This window comes from Quercus suber, unplaced genomic scaffold (genome assembly GCF_002906115.3).
Source record: "Quercus suber isolate HL8 unplaced genomic scaffold, Cork oak 2.0 scaffold_18, whole genome shotgun sequence".
Taxonomy (NCBI): domain Eukaryota; kingdom Viridiplantae; phylum Streptophyta; class Magnoliopsida; order Fagales; family Fagaceae; genus Quercus; species Quercus suber.
In genome coordinates this window covers 1,439,165-1,466,066 of record NW_027069483.1, presented here as the reverse complement: position 1 = coordinate 1,466,066, position 26,902 = coordinate 1,439,165, and the positions used below count along the sequence as shown (strand labels likewise).

The following is a 26,902-nucleotide window of genomic DNA, read 5'->3' as shown; positions in this document are numbered from 1 at the left end:
GCTAAAATGGAAATTGCACCATCTAAAGTTGACTAAAATTCATTTCAGTTCTTTACTTTTACTTTCATTCAATTGAATCTTCTAAGTTTCAAATTTTATTCAATTTAGACATTCTATCCAATTTCGTTAAAAATTGGTCATTATAAAAAATATTTTCCTCACGTGATAAAAATCTACAAAATTAATATTAAAAAAATTTATAGACTTTTTTATGCGAGAATTTCTTTATTTTTTTTTTCTATTAGTTAATCTCATATTTAATGACATTTTTTTAAGGGAATTCGACAAAATAACTAAAGTGATTAAATTTGAAACTTAAATAAGACTCAATTGAATAAAAATAAAGTTAGAATCCAAAGTCAAACTTAGAGTGTGCAATTTGCATTTTAGGGTTTAGGCTTAATTCTAATGTTATTGTTCATTGTTTTATGCCACTTCTTATGAGTAATTCTTAGATATGCTCAAAGCATGGTAAATAGTATTTTATCTTCTCACATTCATGATAAGATTTATTTATTAAATTTATGGTAGAGTCCGTTGAAACTCATTAAGAAAAACACACTGAATCATGAAATGAAGATTTGCTTCTTTCAAATTATCAAATCCTCATTCTCACAGCCATTTCTCGCTATAGCTTCATCATTTCCAACACCTAGCAATCACTATTGCTTCATAACCATCTTGATCCCAGTCTTTTCGATACAAGTGAAAAGAGGAAGCAGAGTACTTAAAAAACAATTTTTGGCTACGACTTATAACAGAGTCAATGCCGGTCCCAACTCCCACATGGGTTGAGAATGTTGAGTAAGTACGTACGTAGTACGGTCACACCAGGCACTCGATTTCAACGGACAATAGTTCCCTCAAAGCTCAAATTTTCCATGGAGACACGGCTGACCAATCTAATGTAGCCGCCTAGAAACCGCACCAAAAAGGCAACCANGGGGGGGGGGGGTGTGGGGATCTACGTGTACAGCACAAGCTGCATTTTTTTTTATTCCTTCACTGTGCTTCCATGCTATTCAATTACCTTCTTTGTGCTCTGCGAGCATTAGCATTGAAAAATGCTAATGCTACTTTATTTTACCATTCTATAACCTCACTTTATCATTATACTATCCAATTTTATAATACCTCCTACATCCCAAAACTCTATTTTTATTAAAATATTATTTTTTAATCTTTCTTTACTATTTCTTTATAACTGTTTTTTTTTTTTTTTAGACTCATGTTTCCTGCGCTTTCGAACGGTTTTTTTTTTCCTCTCCTTCTCTCTCAACCTCTAGCAACACACAAGCAATCAACAACCACAGCCACGGCACCTCAATCCATCAACAACCACCAGAGTAAACCCATCAACAACAATCGCCAATTTGAAACCCATCGGAGCAAACCCATTCAAAAATAATAATCAACGGAGCCACCGCCACCACGACCCGATCCTCTTCCATGACCCGATCATCGACCCAAACCCACACCGCCACCACGATCTCCGATCTCCGCCAATCCACGCCGATCCCAAACCCAAAATCAACACCCAACTCCGTTATGCCGATCCCAAATCCAAAATCAACACCAAAATCCAAAACCCAGCTCTATCACGCCCAGATCAACCCACGCCAATCCACGCCCAAATCAACCCAAATCAACACCTAGCTCTGTCACGCCCAGATCAACCCAAATCCAAAACTCATAACCCATAACCCACAGTCCACCATACCGATCCACCACTTGACCCATGATACACCGATCGGAGCAAACCACACCCACATCTGAGCAAACCCATTGAAGCTATATCAAACCCATCGGAGCAAACAAAATTGAGAGAAAGGAAAGGGCGAGGGAGAAAGAGAAAGAGAGACGAGGACAGAGTTGAGAGAGTGGGAGAGTGGGAGAGTTCAGGGCAGAATAAAATAGTGTTTTTATTTTTACAATACTGCTACAGTGCAATTCTACTTGTAGAATTGCACTCTAGCAAAATTGCAAAAAAATTTGCAATTCTTAGGTTTGCAATTCTCTGATGCAGTAGATGTTAAGGGTTGAAATGCTAAATACACCCTACATATGGCACTAGCATTCTCCAATGCTAATGCTCTTAATATCATCTTCTCTATAACTCTCTTCTAATATCATCTCTGCGTCCACTAGCATTCTTTCTACATCAACTATTAGGCTAGGTGAACTATCCATCAAGTCAGAAAAATATTCCACCATGACATGTAGCCAAGCTAGTTATATTATTATGGTTAAAAATTACTTAAGTACCTTATTGTATCACGCACAATCAAGCCCTTTTGTTCCTGTCTTCGTTTGTGGAAGCAAATCATTACACCTCTAACCGAAGCTTTTCCACATTAAATCAAACCGAGGTGTTGTTTCATTTTTATCAAGCATCTTAAAGAATCTAATGTTGCTCCATCAATGCTTGCAAGACCTTAATACTACCAGCCTAACTCACTCAATCATGAAGTCACTGGCAATTGCTCTAGATGCATTTTCCATCAACATGTGTACAAGGGAACCACTAGGATCTGCACTCTCTACTTTCATGTTAAAACTTACAATATTAGACAACTCCTAGATAGTACACAAAGGTAGACCTCTATGCATCTGTCCCAAATATGGAATAAGATCATCTTCATTTCAAGTGAAGAAAGGTTACGATTTTATTTCTTATATATGAGTACAATTTTAAATGACATATTATAAACATCGGTTTAGATTTGTAAATATTAAACAAAACCATGAATTGAATCATTTGAAATAGAAATGTTCCTTTCCCCCAAAACATGCTATGCTTCTAATTATTGACGAGGAAAAACCAGACCCACAGACACAATAAAGAGAGGGAATTGACATGCCCTACCAGCTAATATTTTTCATAAATGATAAATATTCTCTCAAAATCATTTTTTAACACAATCGTTGTCCACAATTGCATTCAATGATCGATGTACACATATTAAAATGTAAAAAAGTAATGTCCACCTTTAAAACCAAATCTAAACATACTATGCTTTCTAATGATTAACGAGGAAAAACCTAGACCCACAGAGACAATAAAGAGAGGGAATTGACATGCTACCCAGCTAGTATTTTTCCAAAAATGGTAAATTCTCTCTCCCCTTTTTTACACTTGTATACACAATATTCACAGTTGCATACGCTAATGTATACATTAAAATGTAAAAAGGTAATATCTACCTTTAGAAATCGTAGAAAGTGAATGTGTATGGAAAATGTGAAATAAGTTATTTTAGAGAATCATCGCACATCCCTGGTGAGTAATGAATCAAAATACATATGGCTAGAAACAAACAGATGTTCCAGGTTCAGTAGTGCTATATTCATTGATGAATAAGGTCTAAATTCCTCCAAGTTAAATGAGATTCACTTCCACTCCCACTAGGATTTATTGTTTGAAAACCAAATCCTTAAAAAATATAGCACGGCTATCAAATTCTATCTATTTGTGAGAGAGAATGTATTGTTACCTGTTTCCTGGCTCTAGACCTTGCTGCAGACTCTCTATTCTTGATCATCCTTCTCTGTCTCCTCTCCACCACCTTTTCCACTGGACCATCTATGATCCTCTTCCTTCCCCTCATCCCACCCATCTCCAACCCAAATTGACTTGTGTTATCAACCTGAGTAGTGCACATCCCATCAGAAGAAACTGGACTCACCGGTCCCATTGCCGGTGCCGCCCCATATGCACCACCACCACCACCATTCACTACCCTCCCACCAAAACAAACAGTTAGCGGTGGCGGTGGTGGGTACCCACCACCACCACCACCACTTCTCTTGCCATTTCCAGCATACCCTGATGACTCTCCAATACCCCCACCACCACCTTGTGACATTGCTTGGTATGTACTAACACTAACACTAGCACCAACGCCGCCGCCGCCGCCACCACTAACAACACTACTTCCAGCTCCACCACCAGCACCACCACCAAGTCCTAATAAAGGCCTATTGACAAAACTGTGATTGTTATTCTGGTACACCCCGTACTGCTGTTGTGGCCGAGGTTGTAGTTGCACTATCGCTGGTAATGTACACGATTCCCTTACTACCCCTGCCTTTATCAAAAAATCCTCCAAGGTCATTTCATTAAAAGTCGGCTGGCGAGGGGCAGACTCGGGATTTTGAACATTATCACCATCATTACTATTACCACTGATGTTACTATTACTATTCTGATGTTGTCCTTCCTGCCCTTTGTTGCGTATTTCAGACCAAACCTCGTCCACTGTTTTCCTACACAACGGTGCTGGAAGCGTAAGCGAACCTTGCCTTGTCAAGCTTGGCTGCTTTGCTATCATTTCCTTCTGTTGAGACAAAAAGGCATTGCTGCTCATGTTGTTGTTGTTGTTATTGTTGGCAAAACTGGTGGTGGTGGTGTTGGTGGTGGTGATGACTTGGTTCTCTTCGGCGGTCCAGATGCTATTGAGAAACTCGTCCATATTCATGGACCCAAAGTTCTTGCCGCTCCCAGAGAGAGTGTGTTGGAACTCGTCAAGGGTGAGAGAGTAAATGGAGGATTGTCTTCCAAGCGAAGAGAAAGGGTTGTTTTTGTTGTTGTTCTTGTTGTTGTTGTTGGGCTGTTGATCGTGTTGCAATGGCGAATCTACATCTACCTCGCCTTGGGAGATCATATCGAACTCAGTGCCTACCATGTTTGTCATGAAGAAGATGAAAATTGATGAAGATCGAAAATAAAGTACCTGCTTTAATCGGAGAGTAGTACATCGATTAGAATAATTAGCTTGAAACTTTTTAAGGAAGGTGTTTATAAGATTCCGAGTTTATGCTCTAGCCAGTGTTGCAAAGAAAGAAAGACTATTTTTGCATTGTTCGAGATGTGAGTGACGTAACCTTAGCTGGTTTGAAAACTCTTGGAGTTTGGAGCTCCAATTGCAGAAGAGATAAGTGCTGCTGCTTACAGATGGGGTCTAAAAGGTAATGAATGCCATCTCAAAAAAACTGAGAGACTGAATGGTAATAACTGAAGAGGGATATAATGGGAAAGCTTCATTGCTTGTATTTTGCCAAAAAAATTTACAATATTTTTTATTATTATTTAAGTTCATAAATTTTTTATTTATTTTTTTTTTTAATTTATCGTTAACATCATTTTTTATTTATTATTAACAATTTGATACATTAATCAAGTGCAAAAAAAATTTTGTATTTATAAACTTTTTCTAAAATTATGTAACTATTTTGATCAACCCGATAAAAAAATTATTATTTTTAAGAATTAAATTTAATTATGTAATTAGTTGATCCGAACAATTACATTACTAAAATTAAGTAAAAAAAAAAAATACATATCTTTAGATGGACTAAATGTAAGAAGAATATAAAAGTTAAAAAATAGGAAATGATTCAATTTTCCTCTTACGTGATTTTAATAATAAATTATACCTTTACATAGTTTATTACATAAAGATAAAAATATTGAAAACTAGAGAAAAATGCCTTCACATCACCTAAAATTGAAGGCAGTGGTCATTACACCAATAACCTTTTATTTTAGCTATTTTGCTCATCAAACTTTACTAGTGTGCCAAATTAGTAGTACAATTAGTCTGTTGTTAATAAACTATCTCCTCACAACTACAACAACCCCAGATCTATTTAACTAAAATGATTTTGGTAATTTCTCCAAAAAAATGATTTTGGTAATTTATATGCTCATGGGTAGACTAATTGAAGTATATGCCCATGTAATGGTCCCTGCCTTAAAAGACCTTTTCCCGAAAAACGTATAACTAAAATGGACAAAATTGTAATTAAATATAAAAACACTTTCTGCCCATTTCTTCTCCCTGTTTGGCAGGATGGTTTTTGGTAGGCTCAGATGAAAACATATACCTATCTTATTTTCTGTTATCCCTCTTTCATCACACCAAAGAAGAAAGAATTTTCCTTTTTTCCATCATTCCCTAATAAAATGGAAAAATTTTTAAATTAAATATAAGAAACATTTTCTGCATGCCCACCTTTTCTCGAGATTTGGGAGGATGGTTTTAATTTGGACCCTATTTTCCACCACACCAAAGAAAGAAAAAACCCTATTTTTTTCATTTTTTTATTTTCCTTTTTCCATCTTTCTCTTTTTCCACTCGATTAAATGCACAATTCATGAGGATTAAAATAAAACATTTCAAATGATGAAGCCAACTTTGAAACATAGGACAAAGGTTGAGTATGAAATGTGTTACTTTTTTCTTGTGTGTGTCTGTGTGTTATATGCTTATGAAATGCAATTAGACTCTAGACTCTAGAGTACAACCAGACTTCTCAAAAAAACTGTATGGAAATTAAACCTCCATTTATTATAGAGAGCTCCATTCGAAAATGACTGAATAATTTTTGACAATTGCAATGCTCTGTCACTTTGACACATCATGTATATTATGGTGGATTATATTGCTATATGATCAAAGAGGAATTTTGCTTTTTTTTTTTTTTTGATAAAGTCGAACCCTTAATTTAATTACAAATAAACCCAACAAGCAACAACTTTACCAAAAAAAAATTCAAAAATTTGAGACCATACCATATATATAAATTAAAAAAATAAAAAAAAAATAAAAAGAAACACCATCTGAAAAGATAATTTATTAAATATAAAGGCCAAGGAAAAGTCAAAACAAATTTAAGATATGGCCAATGAATTTCATGTGAATGTGCTAATCAATATTTATGTTAAACAAAGGCCTACTTTCTTCTGTTAATATGCAAAGGAGTAGGACCAGGTGAAGTGGTTCAGTTCTTATGAATATAAGTAAGACAATGCCACAATTTTGAAAAGTGTCCTCTATGTACAGGGTAGGTGTAGATTTTTAATGCCGCCATGCAAGGTGAGTTGGTACATGATCCAACAAAGCTGAATGACACGTTTCGAGCATGCAATGACATAGAAACCTAATCAGCCAGCAACACATATATGGTATTTATATGAATGACTGATTCCAATTGGTCCACCTGACTCTCTTACAAGATACTATTGGCATGGGGGTTCCTTATTCTTTAGGACTCCAACCAGAAGATTAAAAAGACTAGCTAGCAAGCGTTTCATTGGACACATTTTCGGAAATTGCTTCATCTTTTTTGCAATGCTAAGCTGTTTTTAACTTTTATACTTTTAGTAACTTCCATTTTTTTTTCCTCCCTCTTTCTCTTTCATGAAACGTTTTACTAAGTGTTGCTGTATATTTACAGGAAGAAACAAAATGTTAGAAGAAATTTAACAAGTTAAGAAAACATTTTTTATACATGAATTGATCATGCCAAACCAAAAACATAATCATTTATTAACAATGTAATCTTCTTACCTACCAATTTTTTCTATAATTTTATTGGGGGGTAACATGTTTTATTTGCAGTTGAAGATCCTTTTAGAGTTAGAGTTTTAAGGTAACTAAGCCATAGAATTTGTCTTTCATTTTGAAATGAATGGATTGTATTTTGCCACGTCATCAATAATTTATAAATAGTCCATTTATTCTAAATGTTTAGTAGATATCTCAAAATATATTCCTCTTTTTTAAAGGGAATAAAAAACAATCTGGAACAAAAGTAATACTAAAATAATGATAGTCAACCTAATAATATAATCATTTCTTTTCAAAATAAATTAATAGGATTTTAAGAATTTTACTTTATAGTTGTCTAAAAATAGTCACCATAATAATATTAAAAAACTCTCTAGAAAATTTTCTTCCATATTTCCACAAGTAGAACACATGGGTGTGAAATATTTTAAAACATAAAAAAATTGAAGTGCAAATATCATCTCTTTTATAGGCTGGAAACCATTAAAAATATAAAGTAAGAAATGAAGATTGGACGGAGAAATTAAAACCATTAACCCTATCCGACCTTTTGGTACCACAATATTTAAGCTACACTTATCCACAGGACCACAGGGCAACATCGGTCTTGTTTGACGTGGTGCCATTCTATTGGAAGCTATAGTTGAAACCTAATATCAATTGGGAATTTCCAACTTGTAATAGGCCGCAACTTTTTACCATGAGCCATCAAAATTACAAGACGTGTTAGGAATTTTGGTACAACTGGATGTATGGAACACCCTATTCCATATTACATGCTCATACTGTTGAAAACGCTGGGAATTACTTACTACAAAATGAAACGAATAGAATTTTTCTTTTTGGGTAAGAAGAAGTGAAGAAGAATAGACAAAAGGTTCAGAATGTGAGGTCCATTTCACGGACATAATGACTAGAATCCTTCTCTATTTGCGTATTAAAATCTCATTTCAGAAATAGGAAGTTAAGAATGGGTTGGAAAGCAAAAGAAAAAAAAAGAATCTTTCCTATTTTAGTAAGTCACTTAGTGCTTAAATAAATTATCGTGACAAATCAATAAATACATAGCCAAAAGAAAAAAGAAAAATGAACCAGATTTTTTACACGAAAAGTAGCATCTCGCAGGTCCTACGTACCTAGAATTTTTCAAAATTCCTCACTAACACGCACTAACATTAATTTAATAATAACAACGAAAATTTCTATCTCTTCCATTCAAAAAATAATAATAATAATAATAACTATGAAAAACTGTTGCATGAGACTAAACCATAAAACAAACAATCTCCTTCTTCCTCAGATCTTTCATATCCAACACATAATAAGATCAACAATATCAACCCCAACCAATAACACAATAATTTACCACAATGATGGAGGAGAGACATAAAAGATGTATACATATATAGTTACATACCCGATTGAGTTCAAAAAGCTTTTGCTCAGCTCAAAAACAGAGTTGCACCCTCCTCTTCGGACAGATCGATCTAGGAGCTCACAAAACCGCAACAAAGGAACATTTCTTTTTCTATTAGCTTATTACATAGTACCCCAAGTACCAAACTTGAGGGTGTAATATATAAAGTTTGTAAAGATTAAAAATACGAGTAGAGAGTCAAAGAGGGAGGGTTTTTGTTAGTGTAATTGTGACTGTATAATTGATTTTTCTAAACTCTATTATGAGTCTATTTCTTCTCTCTGACCTCCTCTCTATCTTCCCGGCGAAATAGGCGTGTGCGTGGGGGCCCACAATAGCGTCCTAAGTCAATCACATCGATCCACAGTGCTGCTCAGTAGTAGAAATAATTCAAAGCAAAGTCCCAAGCTCTTTCCTCTCGCCACGTGTTGTCCATGTGGCTTCATTAGCCTTATTTTGGTGCCGCCTCTATTCCGAGCCTAACACGTTTTGCTCCTATTTTTGCTGGTGCCAATTCTTGCATGTAAAACACTCATACCTCCCAAACTGTCCACTTTTCAAATCCGACCATTTTAAAATTTTAACAAATTAAATGTACCCTCACATGATGTGACTTAATGATAAGAATTCTTGAATCCCTTTGCTTAGTGAGCAATTAGAGTAAATAGTCATATCAAAGCTCTGATAGTACATATAATATTATTCATTTTTTTAGTGTGATATAGGGTGGTAAATCTCATTTTTTTATTAAAAAAAATAATAAAACTATGATAAAAATGTCAATAATCAATATGCCTATTTTATTTTATTATTTTACAATGTTTTTGTTCCTATTTTTCTATTTAAAATAACTTTTTTGTGAATTAATGGCAATATTTTAATGGATGTTATGTTAATGAAGATGATACATTGACACTATTGTATTTCTCAAAAATATATATGATAAATTTGTATAATTAAGAAGTCAATTTAGAAATGATCAAACTTAGAGAGGTTAAATAACATTTTATCCATTTTTATTTAAGTGAGTTTAGATTGTTAGTCAATATTTAAGACTACTTTTTGTTATTGAAGAATGTGAGATTTTAAATAGAAGATAGAATGGAGGAGATAATAATCGAACTCAGAATCACATGCACTAATACATGTTAAATTATCAATTTTTTTAAAAGTTTAAACTATTGAAATATAGTAAATTTGATTATTTAACCATACAATTCTAACCAAATATAATTATACTTTTGCTCAATTTCAATAAATAAATAAGTCAATTCAAATGTACAAAAACCCTTTAATTCAGAATCGATTTTATGGTACATAATGAGCAAGTGATTAGCAACAATTTATTAATGCTTTTTACTCTCTAAAATAGGGAATTTAAAATTTTGACAATAAGCAGGTGATCATCATGAAGTTTTGGTGGTTTTGATTAGGTAAAGATCTCCCACGTGTCACATGTGATGGTGGTGGATAGCTCATGCCTAAGGTGTGAGCATCATAGGCAAGCTGGTCCTACAAATTAGGGGCATCTCCTTCACGAATTTAGCCTTGGGTTTGTGGACAATTCTGGTGGATTTTATTGAATGGTAATAGTACCCGTAGTTTTGTGGTATGGTGGGGCCGCTGTTTTTGGGAGAGTTGGGTTGTATTTTTTTTTTTTTCGTCCTATTGATTCTATTTCAAGCTGTTGTGGTACTCGGACTGGCCGCAATAAAATCATTTTTAGTCTGGATTTTAGGTCCTGAGAACTAGTATGGAATCTCGTATATATGTATAAGTACATTTAAAAATAATTATAATTATATATATATATATATATTATATAATCTAATTAGATATAGATTTTTTGGTTTTTAAACTCAATAATTTATTTATCACAAAAATTAAAAAATTAAATAGGACACATGGTACAAAATTGAACTTCAATTTAAAATCTAATTGAATTTAGACTTTTTTTAAAAAAAATTTTGTACCTAATAATTTACTTGACACACAATTTAAAAATTGGATGAGACATATGCCGCAAAATTAGACTCTAATTTAGAATTTAATTAAATTTTCTCTTAATTTTGCCTATTAATATATATATATATATATATATGAGATACCTTATCATTTGATTGTGGCAATAAAATATTGTCATTCAGTTACAAGTTTCTTTCTTTGGTTCATTGATAATGTATTCTTAAAAATGAGTTATTTTTCAAAAAGAAAAAATTTATAAAGCTATCTCATTTCCTTATGTTTAATAGTAATTTTAAATAAGTTGAAAAATAATCTTCTAACTTCTTTTATTTAACTTACTGTGAGAGAATTTTTTTTTTTTTAATAAAAAATTTAGTGAAAAAAAAAATCTAAAAATGAGTTCAAATTTGGTAAGGAAGGAATGTAAAACTCATGTTTTACATCATTCAATAAGAGATTATCACATTATCATTTTACTTAAAATTCAATACATTCTACCATACCTAATAACATCCCAATAAACTCTCAATTTTTTTTTTTTTTTGAGAAGGAATAAACTCTCAATTTGGTTGGATTTATATATGAGTATTAGAATTAATTGAATATGGTTATTCTTAAATATGTAATAAGATAATGTGGCATGTTAAGATTGAAAGAGTAAAATATGGATTTTACACCACATCTTTACTAAATTTAATTCTTTAAAAATAAACCATACCTTTTTCATTAATCAAAAATAATTTTTCTTTAACTCATTTTAACTGATACTATCAAATAATGAAAAATACAAAAAGTTACCTTTACACAATTTTTTTGATCGAAAAAATTTGTTTTGTATTTGCATCCTCTTTCTTATATTTACGGGTTATTGGTTGAGTTTGGGGTGTTTTTATAACCTAAACTTTGCACTTCGTACTTTTAATTCTACTTAATTTAGGTTCCCTTTGAAAAAAAAAAAAAAAATCTAACCAGTTATACTTAGATAAACTGTGATGTGATAGAGCTCTTGGAGCAACTTTTAAAGATTCCAACGGTACGCCACTATTGGAAGCCGTGTGTACTTATCTCGAATGCTTAGGGACGCCACCATTGGAAGCCGTGAGGAGTGTGTACTAAACTGAAATTTTTTGGGTCAATTTGAATATCGATTATTTTGTCAAAAATTAAAGATTTATTGTTAAAAATATTATAATAAAATATTTTTAAAATAAATTAAATAAATAAATTATTGTTGCGTTTTATTAAAATTGGCTGGTTCATAAACAATACAATAAGACCAGCCCAAAAACACGTAAATCACACAAACATATGTTGGCAATCGCACGCTTAGGCCCCTTTAAAAAACAACACAGTCCATACATGCCATCATGCAAAAATAACTTCTTTCTTTTCTTTTCCTCTTGTTTTTCCTTTTTTTTTTTTTTTTTTATAAATTTAATAATAAAGAGATAAGGGATTTAAATTCAAATTGTCTTCATTGAAAATATTAAGAAGTGTTAATTAGTTAAATTATAAAGTTCTTAACACTATGAAGATATCGTTGATTAGTCTTATATCTTTAATTATATATAATTAGAAATTGGTTTAAGTTACACATTGTGTAACTTTAAAAAGTTACATTTTTTAAATCATTCGATTTAAGTAAATCTAACGATTAAAAAAAGACACTCATTATTACATATATTTTTATTAAAATCTCATTAATTACCTTCATTTATTATATTCTAAACATATCTCTAAATCCAATAAAATTTGATGTCTGACTCTCTCCCTCTACGTTTGTTATAAAAAATAAAGAACTTTGCTGACTACATATATAGCATAGCAGTAGCATGCAGTCTAATAGATAAGCTTCATCCAAAAAAGAAAAAGAAAAAAGAAGAAGAAGATAAGCAAGATTCGGAAAGTATAGGAAAACTTTGTACTTTGAATAAAAATAAAAATAAAAAACGTATTAGTACCGTACTGCTATAGTTTTCAAAATTTTCTCAAAAATAGAAAAACATTTGTAGGAAGTGGCAAACCAAAATTCCCACCATCCCCACCAAAGCTGCCAATTATTGGTAACTTTCACCAACTAGGCACACTCCCACACCGTTCCCTTCATATCCTATCTAAGAAATATGGCCCTATAATGTTCTTAGACTTGGGCTGTGCTCCAACAATTGTGGTATCATCTGCAAATAGGGCCAAAGAAATCATTAAGACAAATGATATTATTTTCTCAAACCGGCCGGAACGATGGCTGTCAATTTCTTATATTATGAGAAACGTAGAGAGAAAGAGAAACAGGGAGAGAAAGAGAAAGTCATACGTCAAATTTTATTGGGTTTAAAGATAAGTTTAGAATGTAATAAATAAGGGTAATTAATGAGATTCTAATAAAAATATTTGTAATAATGATGGTCTTTTTTTAACCATTAGATCTACTTAAATCCAATAGTTTAAAAAATATATAACTTGAACCCATCTCAAATAATTATATACTATCTCCATATTTGTTATAAAATCTATTAGTAAGGTAAATCAATTTTGTTAGACTACAATACTCTTTACACAATTTTGTGGTCACTTCTAAACTCCTTTTTTTTTTTTTTTTTTTTTTTGGAGTCATCCTAAATTCGCTCCTTGATTATTAATACTTGTAATTTACAAACTCATCATGTATATTATGATGTAGCTTAAGTTACCATTTCATCAATATCTATCCTATTTTCAGCATTAACCATTAATTAGCTTAATTATTACAATTGCAATTTATAAAAATTCAACTTTTATCATTTAATATATTATATTAAACATAAAAATGCACTACGATCCCTTGAACTTTTATATTGTTGCATCAAGATGCTGTTAACTTTTTTATTTTCATCAATTTAATATATCAACTTTGACAAAGTAGACCTATTATAATATGACAAAATTCCATCAATCTGCTAATGAAAAAGTGTGTGGTGATATATTAAGGTGCAATTTTTGAATTGTGACTTAGTTGGCCCATTCAAAAGATGTCACGTTAATAAAAAAATCTAACTCAAGTTCTAGTTCACTCATAGCTAATGGAACAAGAAAAATCTCTCAACCTCAGTTGGCCCCTTACTTTCTCTCATTTTTTCTTTGTTTTCTTGGCAACCATAAGATGTATTTGTTTGGTTGACGAGAAAACAAAGGAAAAACAAGGAAAAGTGAGGAGAGAGAGATATCAATGGAGGCTAAGAGATTTTTCTGGTTTCAATAGCAATGGGTAAGCTAGAAGTTGAGTTGGGATTTTGTTAGAAACGTGGTGTGTTTTAATTTAATAAGTTAAGTCACATTACTAAAGTTGCACACTTATAATACTTTGTCACAATCAATTTTTCAAATTGACAAAACTTTAACATAAGTGTTTTATTTGGTACAATGTCAAAGTTGATATGCTATATTGAAGAAAAATAAAGTTAAGTGGGTTTTAGTGCAATAACATAGAAGTTAGGAGGTCTTAGTGCATTTTACCCTTATATTAAATTTAAATAGATCCTGATTGGGATTTCAATACCTCTCCTATATCTTCTAATCCTTCTCCTACTTTCAACTAAAGGGGAGAGATATGGTGAGATATGATTAGTGTTAAATGTTAATCTGTGAAAATGAAGCTAGCTATGTATTCAGGATTAAAGATAGTACAAATTTTTGTCTATGAGGTGAAACTGTAAGTAAATGGCCATTTCCAAATTAATCTTCTCACAAATTATGTTTTACGCCCAAACCACGCTTTTGCGTACTGTAACTATCATGGCCTCGTTTTGGGTGCTCATTATTAAATAGGCTTGTGGGCTAAAAGTACTATTTGACAATGAGTACTGTGAACTTTGGTTCAAGACTGGCCCAAGTGAAACTAAAAGTAGTTCAAGCATGGTCATGTCTGTAAGTGTAGGAATGAGAACCTAGGCACATAGCTCAAAATCAAATGATCAATTGATGACCACCAAGTAGATGATAGTCACACNCCTTTTTTTTTTTTTTTTTTTTTTGGAGTCATCCTAAATTCGCTCCTTGATTATTAATACTTGTAATTTACAAACTCATCATGTATATTATGATGTAGCTTAAGTTACCATTTCATCAATATCTATCCTATTTTCAGCATTAACCATTAATTAGCTTAATTATTACAATTGCAATTTATAAAAATTCAACTTTTATCATTTAATATATTATATTAAACATAAAAATGCACTACGATCCCTTGAACTTTTATATTGTTGCATCAAGATGCTGTTAACTTTTTTATTTTCATCAATTTAATATATCAACTTTGACAAAGTAGACCTATTATAATATGACAAAATTCCATCAATCTGCTAATGAAAAAGTGTGTGGTGATATATTAAGGTGCAATTTTTGAATTGTGACTTAGTTGGCCCATTCAAAAGATGTCACGTTAATAAAAAAATCTAACTCAAGTTCTAGTTCACTCATAGCTAATGGAACAAGAAAAATCTCTCAACCTCAGTTGGCCCCTTACTTTCTCTCATTTTTTCTTTGTTTTCTTGGCAACCATAAGATGTATTTGTTTGGTTGACGAGAAAACAAAGGAAAAACAAGGAAAAGTGAGGAGAGAGAGATATCAATGGAGGCTAAGAGATTTTTCTGGTTTCAATAGCAATGGGTAAGCTAGAAGTTGAGTTGGGATTTTGTTAGAAACGTGGTGTGTTTTAATTTAATAAGTTAAGTCACATTACTAAAGTTGCACACTTATAATACTTTGTCACAATCAATTTTTCAAATTGACAAAACTTTAACATAAGTGTTTTATTTGGTACAATGTCAAAGTTGATATGCTATATTGAAGAAAAATAAAGTTAAGTGGGTTTTAGTGCAATAACATAGAAGTTAGGAGGTCTTAGTGCATTTTACCCTTATATTAAATTTAAATAGATCCTGATTGGGATTTCAATACCTCTCCTATATCTTCTAATCCTTCTCCTACTTTCAACTAAAGGGGAGAGATATGGTGAGATATGATTAGTGTTAAATGTTAATCTGTGAAAATGAAGCTAGCTATGTATTCAGGATTAAAGATAGTACAAATTTTTGTCTATGAGGTGAAACTGTAAGTAAATGGCCATTTCCAAATTAATCTTCTCACAAATTATGTTTTACGCCCAAACCACGCTTTTGCGTACTGTAACTATCATGGCCTCGTTTTGGGTGCTCATTATTAAATAGGCTTGTGGGCTAAAAGTACTATTTGACAATGAGTACTGTGAACTTTGGTTCAAGACTGGCCCAAGTGAAACTAAAAGTAGTTCAAGCATGGTCATGTCTGTAAGTGTAGGAATGAGAACCTAGGCACATAGCTCAAAATCAAATGATCAATTGATGACCACCAAGTAGATGATAGTCACACATAGGCAGCTTTTTGTTCTAGCTTATAACTTTGCATCAAGTGAGAAAAGGATTCAGGCTCAGGCTGAATTTTATTGCTTAAAGTTTAAGCATGCATACACGTATAGTATAGAAAACACGCTACATAAAACAGAATTTTAGTTCCTTTTTTCTCTTTTCTGATTCTGACTATTCCAGACACCATCTGATAACTCTGATCTGAAAAATCATCACCTTGCCAATAGGTGGAACTAATCATGATTTAGAGGTCTCATCCCTTCACTTCCAAGAAAAGATTAAGACCAAATTTACCACGTTATCCATCTCCTATTCGATTATAAACTCGGTTTTCATGAAATTGTATTTCCAGAATGTAAATTAATACCGGTTACCTTTGTTCACGTGGTAGACATCAAGAACCTATAATCAACTTTATTTTTTATTTTTTATGGGAGAACCTTTATTCAACTTAATCATGGTTTGTTGACGACATGGATACCATGGTGTCAAATTCCCACTATTTGATTTATTGCTTGAAATAATTATCAATAATGTATCCTTTTGTATTGGCAGATGAGATTATGAGTAGTAGGACCCGAATTAGATAATTGTGCTGTATGAAACTATTGCCTCTTGCACAATATGAGCCTTGAGTCCTCAAAAGCAAAAAATGCTAAATCTTAATGCAATCATACAAGGAGGCTACTTGGCTTGTAGTGTAAGGGCGTTCATGGAATTGTAAAAATCTTTAAAACTCTATTAAAACCCGTCCAAAACCACACTCAGATCATAATCATATTGAAAGAACACAAACTATCAAAAAAAATTTGAAAGAACACCAAAAAAAAAAAAAAAAAAAAAAAAAAAAAAAAAAAAAAAAAAAGGGTAGATACACAAAACGAAGTCTCAAAAAAGGAATAGAAAATATTCTTGTAAGTTGTCTACAATATTCTTACAATCCATAATTTTGAGTGGAACATAACATACAATGGCAGCCATTAATGATCATCCTCATGACTAACTCTACTACTGAAAATACTGAGTTAGCATTTACTAATTAAAGTTCTGAAGTCCTAACTCCTATGCCATCAGTTGCGCCAACTCACATTATTCCTATGGCCCCATCAACAGTGACAATTGGCACCTTCAAACGCTACAAAAAAGAAAATGAAGCCATATGATTTCATGTGTATAACACATCTATAACCATTATGTTTAAGGAAATCTATAAAACAAACTATTACAATGGCAAAAATATGGACATTTGCATGGTCCTTTTCCCACCAAAATTATTTAAAGAAAGGGTTCATAGCTGTCAACTACATGATCCAGACCCACTAAACCAATGCAGCACATGCATCAACTAAATACCCCTTCAAGAACCTCACCTTTATGTTGAATAGCTGAAACTTTTCCACTCAATAGATACAAATGAAGTGAAAGTATTTCTCAGTTCGTCCACTCACCAGTCATGATCCTATAGAAGTTGACTATCTGACCATCAGTGTCAGAACACATTAAAAGCTAGGCAAGCCCAAATTTTCAAATTATATTTTTCAATTCAATCCCAAAGTAGCAACTGTGTTCTTATGCAACAGTTCATACAAAATGCTGATGCCTGGTGCAAAACTTGTCATACATATCAAAATGATCAAAAGAAATTTCAGAATTCTATGTAATGCACAGAGCACTGACCTGGTGTAGCCCATTAGAAATGTGGAACTGGAAGGCTAGTAGGCTACTTCTCCCCGATCAAAACTGCCTTAATGATACTATCACACATTCCATCAGCATGTGGGAACAAGTGTCCAGTACCTGGTAGCTCATGATAGTGAATCCATGGTAGCTGTTGGGCAATGTATCGTTGCAGTGTAACAGGCACAATCAAATCTTCATCTCCGTGCCACAAGTGGACGGAACCTTCATTGTTTGGAAATGGGTTTTCCAGATCCATAGGACTGAATTCCCAGTCCCCAAATCCAACATTCAGGTCACGATGCAGAGACTCAAATTCTCCTTGCTGTCTTACCTGTGCCTGAGGAAGCCACATTTGGAAAATACATACATTTAAAGAAAAAAAAAAAAACTCCTATTAGTAACTCATGCACTCCATGGGAATTGAACCCAAGATAACACCACCATCACATACTAATGAGGATGGGGGGAAGAGGTAGTGATGAAAGTGCCACTTGACCATGGGTTAAAAAAAAACATGTTGATTATAATAGAAAGAAAATATGGTTTTAAATTCATATCAATTGCCCAATAAGAGAGAGAGAGAGAGAGAGAGAGAGAGAGCATTAGACTTGATAAATGATGCTATGGAAATAGATTTACATGGAAAAAAGCTGAAAAAAAATATGTTCTTAATTTTACAAAAAATTCATTTAAACCTTTGTCATATAAGGTGATCTAATCAGTTAGACAAACAGAAATCATTAATTAGACACCACATCAAAGCTATAAGGCAGTGAAATAGAAGGTTAGAAATTGATGTGACTATGGATCTTTTTCCAATCCACAGCAATTATTTAGTAAATTGAAGCCATCAGAAATACCAAACAAGTTTTAATATGTTAAGCAAAATGTTCTTATATTAAATTAGGAAATCCAAAACTCAACCATCAAGAACAAACTGAAATAAGAAAACAACAAAGCCTAACCAAACACATGATATTACGGAGTCATCACACCTTCACTTCTAATTGCTATAGTTATAGAAAGTAATAAGATATTAATTCAGAGTTGAAGGTGTCCTTTCAGAGCCTTTTGCAACCGATGTAGGTTTGTGGTATGTAGTAAAATTCTAGTACTAGTTATGTGCAGAAATCAGGCAACAGTTTCTGAGTCTTCAATAGACAACATTAGTCAGCAGAAATGCTCAAAACTCTGCTTTGCATTTTAATAGTACAACAGATCAAGATAATCATACAATGTCAGAAACTTTAAGAACCAGAATTAGTATTAATTTTGTAAATTTTATTATGGATACTTTTGCAATATATATATATATATATATATATGTGCACACACCTAGTACAAAAATTGGATTAAAGAAATAAAATTTTTAAACTTGCAACCTATCAGAACATAGGATGAAGATACATCCTAGATAATGTCACTAGGCGGTGGTGCTTGCATTATATTGAGCAACAATCTTAATTTCCACAAAAAACAAGCCATACATAATCAGTCAAATGATATCATTCACTAAATCAATCACTGTAGCTACTTGTTGCTTTTTCTCAATGCCTTAAATAGTATCAATAACCATTGTAATATTCATTTTCCAGAGAAGATAGTTACTAACCACATATTTTTTTCTCTCAGAACGCTTTGCCATGAGTTCTTTGTCTTGGCTAGAAAGAATATGCAAATTGAGAGATGCAATGCTAGAGGCAGGGAACCATTTTTGGGTGTTCCACCAGTGGGTAAGCCAGGGAGTGTAGTGAGCAACACGAAATGCCCATTGATCTTGCGGAAGCTGTTGGTAGTAGGCTTCACTGGATAAGTTGTCAGGAAAACCAGGCCACCAGTAGTTAATCGCTGGAGCTAATAGTCCTGCCCCTGCTAGCCTGTTAGCATTCCAATCCCACACATAAGAGAAAAGACACATAATGTGGTAGAATCTCTCTCTCTCTCTCTCTCTCTCTCTAATATACACAAATGCAACCGTTCTCGTTATTCTCTTTTCTAGCATTTATTTATATAGCTATGGCAAATCATACCTGTGAGGGATGTATTTGAGGCAACTCCAAAGCACCTGCCCACCCATTGAGAAACCAGTTACATAGAATTTTGATCCTAGTCCCAATTGATCAGCAAGCTCTTCTATATCCAAGGCCATGCTCTTCACTGTTCTCTTGGGATTAGGATCACTCTCCCCATAACCAGGTCTGTCAAAAGACACAGTGTAGATTCTTAAATCTTCAACAATTTCCTGGAAGAACCCACCATTGATTCAAATGATACTAAGTCCAAGAATGTCATATTTAAAGGTTTGAAATAATCCAAAAAGAGAGAGGAAAAAAAAAAAAAAACAAATGGATAAGTACCGGAGATAGTCTTTTGGCAACAACAGCATCATGCCTGCAAGAATCAAAACCATGGACGAAGACAATTTTATAATTGGCCATTTCTTTAGGCACACCATGTTCTTTATAGGCCAAATGCCTTCCATCACTAAGTTTTATTCTTGCTGCTGTTACAGGGGGGCCATCTGGAGAACCACATATCTTGGGTGGAGGAGGTTGGGTTGCCTTATAAGCCCATGCCAGAAACCCCACAAAAAACAATGCTACAGATTGCTTCAACATCCCTGAAATGTTGATCAATGTTATACTAAATCTTGGAGACAAAAAATATTAATCAACACATTAAAATCCATGAGTAGAGCAAAAAAATTGTACTAAAGACATGCATATTTTGCAACATATTTATTTAGAACAAGTTCTACCTGCAATGGCTGCAGATTATGAGAACAAAATACTAGGTTGACAACTCACATTAACTATACAAGTATGGTTGCCTTGAAATCCATAGTCAAGTTGTGGAAATGACCTCCCTAGCACCAATTCAAAAAATAAAAATAAAAACGCCAGTGCCAGCTTAATGAAGAAACATTCTGTTCCAGCAACATGAGTTGCTTGTGATTTGGGGAGTTTTGTTTTAGATCTTTTGGGATTCAGCGGGTGTTTCCAGAAAAGGTCATTGATCTTTTATTTGGTCGGAGGAATTGGGTTGGCAAACATTCATCAGATATTTGGAATTTAGTCCCTCTATGTTTGATGTTCAAATTGTGGAGGGAAACGAATCATTGTACTTTTGAGGAAACTGAAAGTTCAGTGACTCAATTGACAGCATTGTTTATTAGATCTTTGTTAGATTGGTCCCGTGTGTGGGGTTTTACCAATGGTAATTCCATAGATGAATTGAAAGAGTCAATACACTTCTGTATATAATACATTTTCTTTGTAATTCTTTAGGCTTCTTCATGTTCATTATATATGTACTTGAAGTGGTCTTTTTCCAATAAAAATATCACTACTTATCAAATAATAATAATTTGTTAAAAATAAAAGGTATGTGTTTCTATATTGATATGTCAGATATTCACCCAATAAGTTTTGATACCTTGACCCCATCCTTCAATCCAATGTGAATTAGTGTCACCAAGCTAATAGATACCACTTGAAGGAAACAAAATCATCCTTGTATAATATAAAGGAGGAAAGAGACCAAGTCGATTCAAATTTCAAATTCTTTCCATCAAATAGATTTCCAATTCACATCAAAAGTAAAATTCAAACAAAAATACAACTTTAAAGTAAATTTCCAATAAAATGGGGGTAAGGTAACTTTGATTAAAAGCACTCTTTCAAATTTGCCCACTTATTTCATTTCACCCTTTCCCATTCCGGTGGAGATTTTTAGAAGGGATTTCTTATAGAGTGGGATTGGTGAGGAGCCAAAATTCTATCTAGTTAATTGGGCTGAGATTTGTGAACCTTTGCAATTTAGAGGATTGGGAGTTTGGAATTTGATAAGATTCAACCAAGCATTGCTAGGAAATGGTTGTGGTAATATGGGACTAGGAGAGACCATCTATGAAGGAAGATTATAAAAGTGAGGTATGGGAGTGAATTGGGTGGCTGGTGTACTAAAGGGGTGCCAAGTCCTTATGGTGTAAGTCTCCGGAAATCCATAAGACACGAGTGGTTGACTTTTTCCTGGATTATACAATTTGATGTGAACGATGATACTAGAGTAAAATTTTGGATGACTTGCGGTGCAGTTATTGTCCGCTTAAAGAGAACTTCTCAGAGTTATATAGAATTAGTCTGTGATAAGGAGTCTTCTAGAGCAGAGGTTGTGCATTTCCCCAATGGGATGCTTCATTTGGATTTTTAGTTCTCTAGATTAGTCCAGGATTGAGAGTTGGAGTCTTTGACTGCTTTTATGGATTTGACCTATTCCACCTTAGTGAAAGGTGAGGGACTTGATAAAACTTAGTTGGAGGCCAGCCAATAGTCGGGGTTTTAAGGTGTCTGGGTACTACCTTTCCCTTTCCTCAACTATTGGCATGTTATTTCCTTGGATGTTAGTGTGACAATCGAAGGTTCCTCCTAAAATAACTTTCTTTTCGTGGACTGCTGCCCTAAGGAAGATTTCTTCTGATAATTTACAAAGGAGAGTTATTATTGACAAGAATAGTGCTATATGTGTAAACAGAGTGGGGAGTCAATCGACCATAATCTTCTTCATTGTCTCATAGCGTATGAGTTTGGACAATGTTGTGGAGTTTGTTTGGTCATCTTTGGGTTATGCCACAAAGGGTCCTTGATTTGTTAGTAGCCTGGTAAGGTATCTTTGGTAGACACAAAAATAAAGCTTTTTGGAGGGCTGTGCTGCATTGCATTATCTTGTGTCTTTGACTCTTTGGTGGAAATGGAATGCCAGATGCTTTGAGGGATGTGAATGGTCTATTCTTGAGATTAAATCGTTCTTTTTTCATACTACACTGGATTGGTGTGTTGCTTCAAATCTCTTCCCTGTTCTAATTTCTAATTTATTAGATATGCATGAGAATTGTAATTTGAAAGTTTGATTGTACTGCAACCTGAGTACACCCCTAGTGTAAACGGGTGTTTCCTATTTGTTCAATAAAATTTCGTGTCTTATAAAAAAAAAATTCCAATAAAAACACAACTCTAACTCTTTAATATATATATACACACACACAACAACAACAACAACAATTTTAGGGCCAAGTACCACTATTTGGCAAAATATGTATAGATCTACCACTGTTTGCAAAATAATTAAGGATCTACCACTTTTTTTTAACTCGAGTTTGTGAAACTCAAGTTTGCCGTGTAACTCGAGTTTCACATACTCGAGTTCAATGAAAAATAGCCACCAATTTTTGATGTAACTCAAGTTTTAGAAACTCGAGTTCCATAAAAAATAGTATAGCAAACTTGAAAGCTATTTTTTCAAAGAAGTCGATTTCTAGGAACTCCAGTTATAAAATAAACTTGAGTTCCAAAAGTGGTACATCCATATATTTCCAAAATAGTGGTGCATCCCTACATATTTTTCTAAACAGTGGTACATGTCATTTTGGCCCAATTTTAGTTTCTGTATTGTCCTACGTTTTTGCAATGATAAACGTTAAACAGAAAGAGCGACCCTATTAAGACAATGTTATGGTTCCCACGTATACGGTGAAAATAAATAAGGCACAACGACAAATTAACAGCACCCAGATCAGATAAAAAGAAGAAAACAAAAAACCCACCTGAGGGAAGCTTAAAGGAACTGTTTTGCTTGCCTTTTCTCGTGTGACCTCTGGCTGATGCTGCAGATATCTTCCTGTTCACTCCTCCCGCTATTTCTTTCTCACAGAATACCCAATTACACAGATATCTGAAGTCAAGTTTGAAGAGTGAAGACTGTCTATCTTGATACCAAGTTACCAACAAATGCAGGACCGCAACATTTTACCCCCATTTTTGTTACGTGTCTGGTAGTGAGTGATGAAGATATGACCCACTATTTTTTGCCTATGGCTTACCGTTGAACCAGTCGTGACAAAAGTTCTATAAAATCAAGTTATATTAGCATTTTTTGTCTTAATTGTTTGATACTACTGGGCCCTTATATGTGTGGTGTTCGTGTATCTATTTATGAATTTTTTTTCCCCGCAAAAAAGCCACAATTTTTGCTAATCTTAGCTAGTTATTTATTACTTTTACATAAATTTTTTTTTAACCACTTATAATCTATTATGTGAATAATTATGACAAAAATTATGGCTTTTTATGTTGTTGTAGAATTTTTTTTTTTTCCTGCTTTGGATTGGAGTGTTTGTTGTATTTTTCTAAAAAATAATACATTAAAAAAGGGTTGCAAGTGTGGTCACTGCTTCTACACCACTTAAACATCTACATTGCATTACGGCGTGGAACCATACAAAAACTTATCACTATTTGAACCCATAATTCCTAGACTCATAAGTGTGATGAGTTATAACTCACAAAAACTTCCTACTCCTTGACCACCTCCACGGATGATTTATTATATGTTTTCTAATATGTTTTGTTTCTCTCAAACGAAATATTTAATACTTTGCAAGATGCCATATTTCTATTCTTTGTACGAAAATGGAATTCTAGAAAGCGATGTCTAACTTATGTTTAAGCCGTTAATTTTCACTTTTGGACAGTTTTTTCAAAACCAATTTGGAGAAATTTGATCCATCTATTATGAGATAATTTATAAAATTATAGATTTTATTAAACCAAATAACTTATTAAATTTTTTTTTTTAAAAATTTCACTTGATTTGTTGAATATTTTATGTGACTAAAAGTATGTATGAATAATTATTTTAGTAGTCGCACAATAATTTGAAGGAATATTTCTTAAAACTTAATTAGAAAAAAAAAAAAAATATATATATATATATATATATATATATATATATATATATATATATATATATATATATATATATATATATATATGCGCTTTAACCTCTCTATTTTACATATTTTGCCAAGTGAAGTGCAGGACAAACTCTTCAAATGAGCCTTGGAGAAATTATTTCATGAGACCTCTCTCTCGTAACATAAGAGACTCACGTATATTATGAGAGAGATGTCTCATAAGATTGTTTAATAAAATAAAATTTTCCAAGCTCTGAGCCCTTGACTCTCCTAGGTGGAGGAGTCAAGTGTTTTTGAGATGCTTAATTCAAAGAAATATCTTCAATTTGGGAAAAAAAATTTGAAGTTTTTTTTTTTTCTTGGATAAATAGTAAATTGGAATCCTTAATATTAATAATAGTGTGGGATCTTATCTATATTATATATAATATCTAAACACTTAAGAGTATAAGTTATTATTGCTACACTCTTATTGAGTTGCATTAGTGTAGCATTTTGGTCTATTAGGTCAATTTCAGTTCATTTTGGTCCACTACAATCCACTTTGATCCATTTCACTCCACCTCAATCAACTTCGATCCATTTAGTCCACTGCAGGCAATTCAGTCTACGTCTAGTTCAGTTTACTTCAATTCATTTAGGTCCTTTGTCCTTCATTGGTTTTGTAGATGGCACAATAAAAAATAAAAATAAATAATAATAAAAAGATTGTTTTTTAAAGAGAAAATTTAATAGTTTAACATACCTAAAATGAAATATTCTTATGAGAAAAAACACTTTGTAACAAATTACAAATTTTAATATATAATCTTACAAGTTAAATCTTTTTTTTTTTTTTTTTAATGTTGTACCATGTGTAGCATTATTTTAAGAAGGATTTGAAATTAACACTTATAAAACTCATATACTATTTTTATTTTTCACTTAACAAAAAAATAAATCATCAAATTTTTCCACGCAGGTCTGCCACTAGATTATACTAATTTTCAGTGATGTATTTTTAGGATTCGTTATCTTATTATTAGCCATCATAATAATTATAGAGCTGGCATACCAATCAAATATTACACGAGAACCTTGGAGGAACAATTGTTACTTTCCCGCCTTATGTTGTCTAGACCTGAAGTTGCCTAAGCTGCCACATGTCGAGCACTTATGTTTTTGGTGGGATTGGATTGGGTTCCACTCAACTGAACCAACTTGAGCTAAGATCCTAAGATGAGTATACGGTCACCTCCATCAGGAACACACGCAATACAGGCTATTAAACCAAACGTATTCAGACTCAACGCAAAGTAGCTCATGTTGGCAGAGAAGGCAACAAAGTAACTCATCCTTAAAAGCCAAACATGCTCGGTGTAATGAGAACACATGTGCTTGAATAAAAGAGACTTAGAGACCCCTATATTCCCTGAATGAGTTACTCATGCAGATGAAACACATGTTCCACAAAACGAAAGTTTTAGAATTTCAACCTATAGCGTTTACTCCATGATAATTGCTCTTCTCATCAAGCTAAAATACCAACTGATTTTCTATTTAGTTGTCTTATGAAATGAACGTATCCAAATCCAAACTTATTCACAAGGATGGTTAAATACTCCATGATATTTATGTATTCAAAGCAACGCATTCCTGTAGAACCAGATTAGTCTCAATTTTCAATTCTCAAGCATCAGGGTCTGTGAAAAGATAAACAATGTTGCACCAAGTAGTCTGAAAACCACTTGCAGGATTTCCATCGGAGCTCAAACGAAGCATCAATGGACAATCAATCTTGGGCAGCTTGTAATGGAGTCTCTTGGTGGTACCTCAACTCACCCTTATCTTAAAAGACAACCTTACATCAATAGTATAAAGCCCAACACTTTTCTCAGCATTAAACTTGAAAATATCTAGTAATGCTTGGGGCACAACAATTTTCACATTCTTAATCACAAATCTTGACATGACAAAATATGATTGGAGCAACATTACTTCCACCTGGATCTATCATTAACATCACTTTTATTAATACTAATCAAAACATGTTACTTCAACAGTTATGAAAATTGTTGTTTTCTTAGACTTATTAGGAACATCACCATGTTTAAGCAACAGAACTTGTTGCCCCTTGAAAACAGGCCCCAAGTTACTTGTATTCTTGTGCCCTTGGTAAAATGGGGACAAGGTCACCATGGCTAAAAATTTCCTTTTTATAGTATCAACTGTATTCTTACACAACAGTTTATAAAAATTATAATACCTGGTACACAATACTTGTCATAAATATCAAAATGATCAGAAGAAATTTCATATTTTAACATCAGGGAGAAAATGTAATGCACAGAGCAACTGACCTGGGGTAGCCCA

General features: G+C 33.0%; 2 protein-coding genes across 4 annotated transcripts; both read right to left on the bottom strand.

The window, feature by feature from the left end:
• Positions 1-968: 968 nt before the first annotated feature.
• LOC136061120 (protein ABSCISIC ACID-INSENSITIVE 5-like) lies at positions 969-9,110 on the bottom strand. 2 transcript variants are annotated; one of them, XM_065760757.1, is made up of 2 exons: positions 8,770-9,110; positions 969-4,678 (listed from the first exon to the last, which is right to left on the bottom strand). In XM_065760757.1, the coding sequence occupies exon 2, from the start codon at positions 4,662-4,664 to the stop codon at positions 3,456-3,458; it is 1,209 nt and encodes a 402-aa protein (XP_065616829.1). In that variant the 5' UTR covers positions 4,665-4,678; positions 8,770-9,110; the 3' UTR covers positions 969-3,455. The 2 variants fall into 2 exon arrangements, with proteins under 2 accessions (XP_065616829.1, XP_065616823.1); XM_065760751.1 differs by having other exon boundaries at positions 970-4,733.
• A 7,892-nt stretch (positions 9,111-17,002) lies between these two features.
• Positions 17,003-23,714, bottom strand: LOC136062086 (uncharacterized). Of its 2 annotated transcripts, XR_010623928.1 has the most exons (7): positions 23,402-23,714; positions 20,157-20,419; positions 19,830-20,041; positions 19,412-19,676; positions 17,797-18,136; positions 17,490-17,578; positions 17,003-17,254 (listed from the first exon to the last, which is right to left on the bottom strand). XR_010623928.1 is itself a non-coding variant. In XM_065760746.1 (6 exons), the coding sequence occupies exons 2-5, from the start codon at positions 20,415-20,417 to the stop codon at positions 17,840-17,842; spliced, it is 1,035 nt and encodes a 344-aa protein (XP_065616818.1). In that variant the 5' UTR covers positions 20,418-20,419; positions 23,402-23,713; the 3' UTR covers positions 17,003-17,254; positions 17,797-17,839. The 2 variants fall into 2 exon arrangements, 1 of the variants encoding a protein (XP_065616818.1); XM_065760746.1 differs by lacking the exon at positions 17,490-17,578 and having other exon boundaries at positions 23,402-23,713.
• Between the last annotated feature and the right edge of the window lie 3,188 nt (positions 23,715-26,902).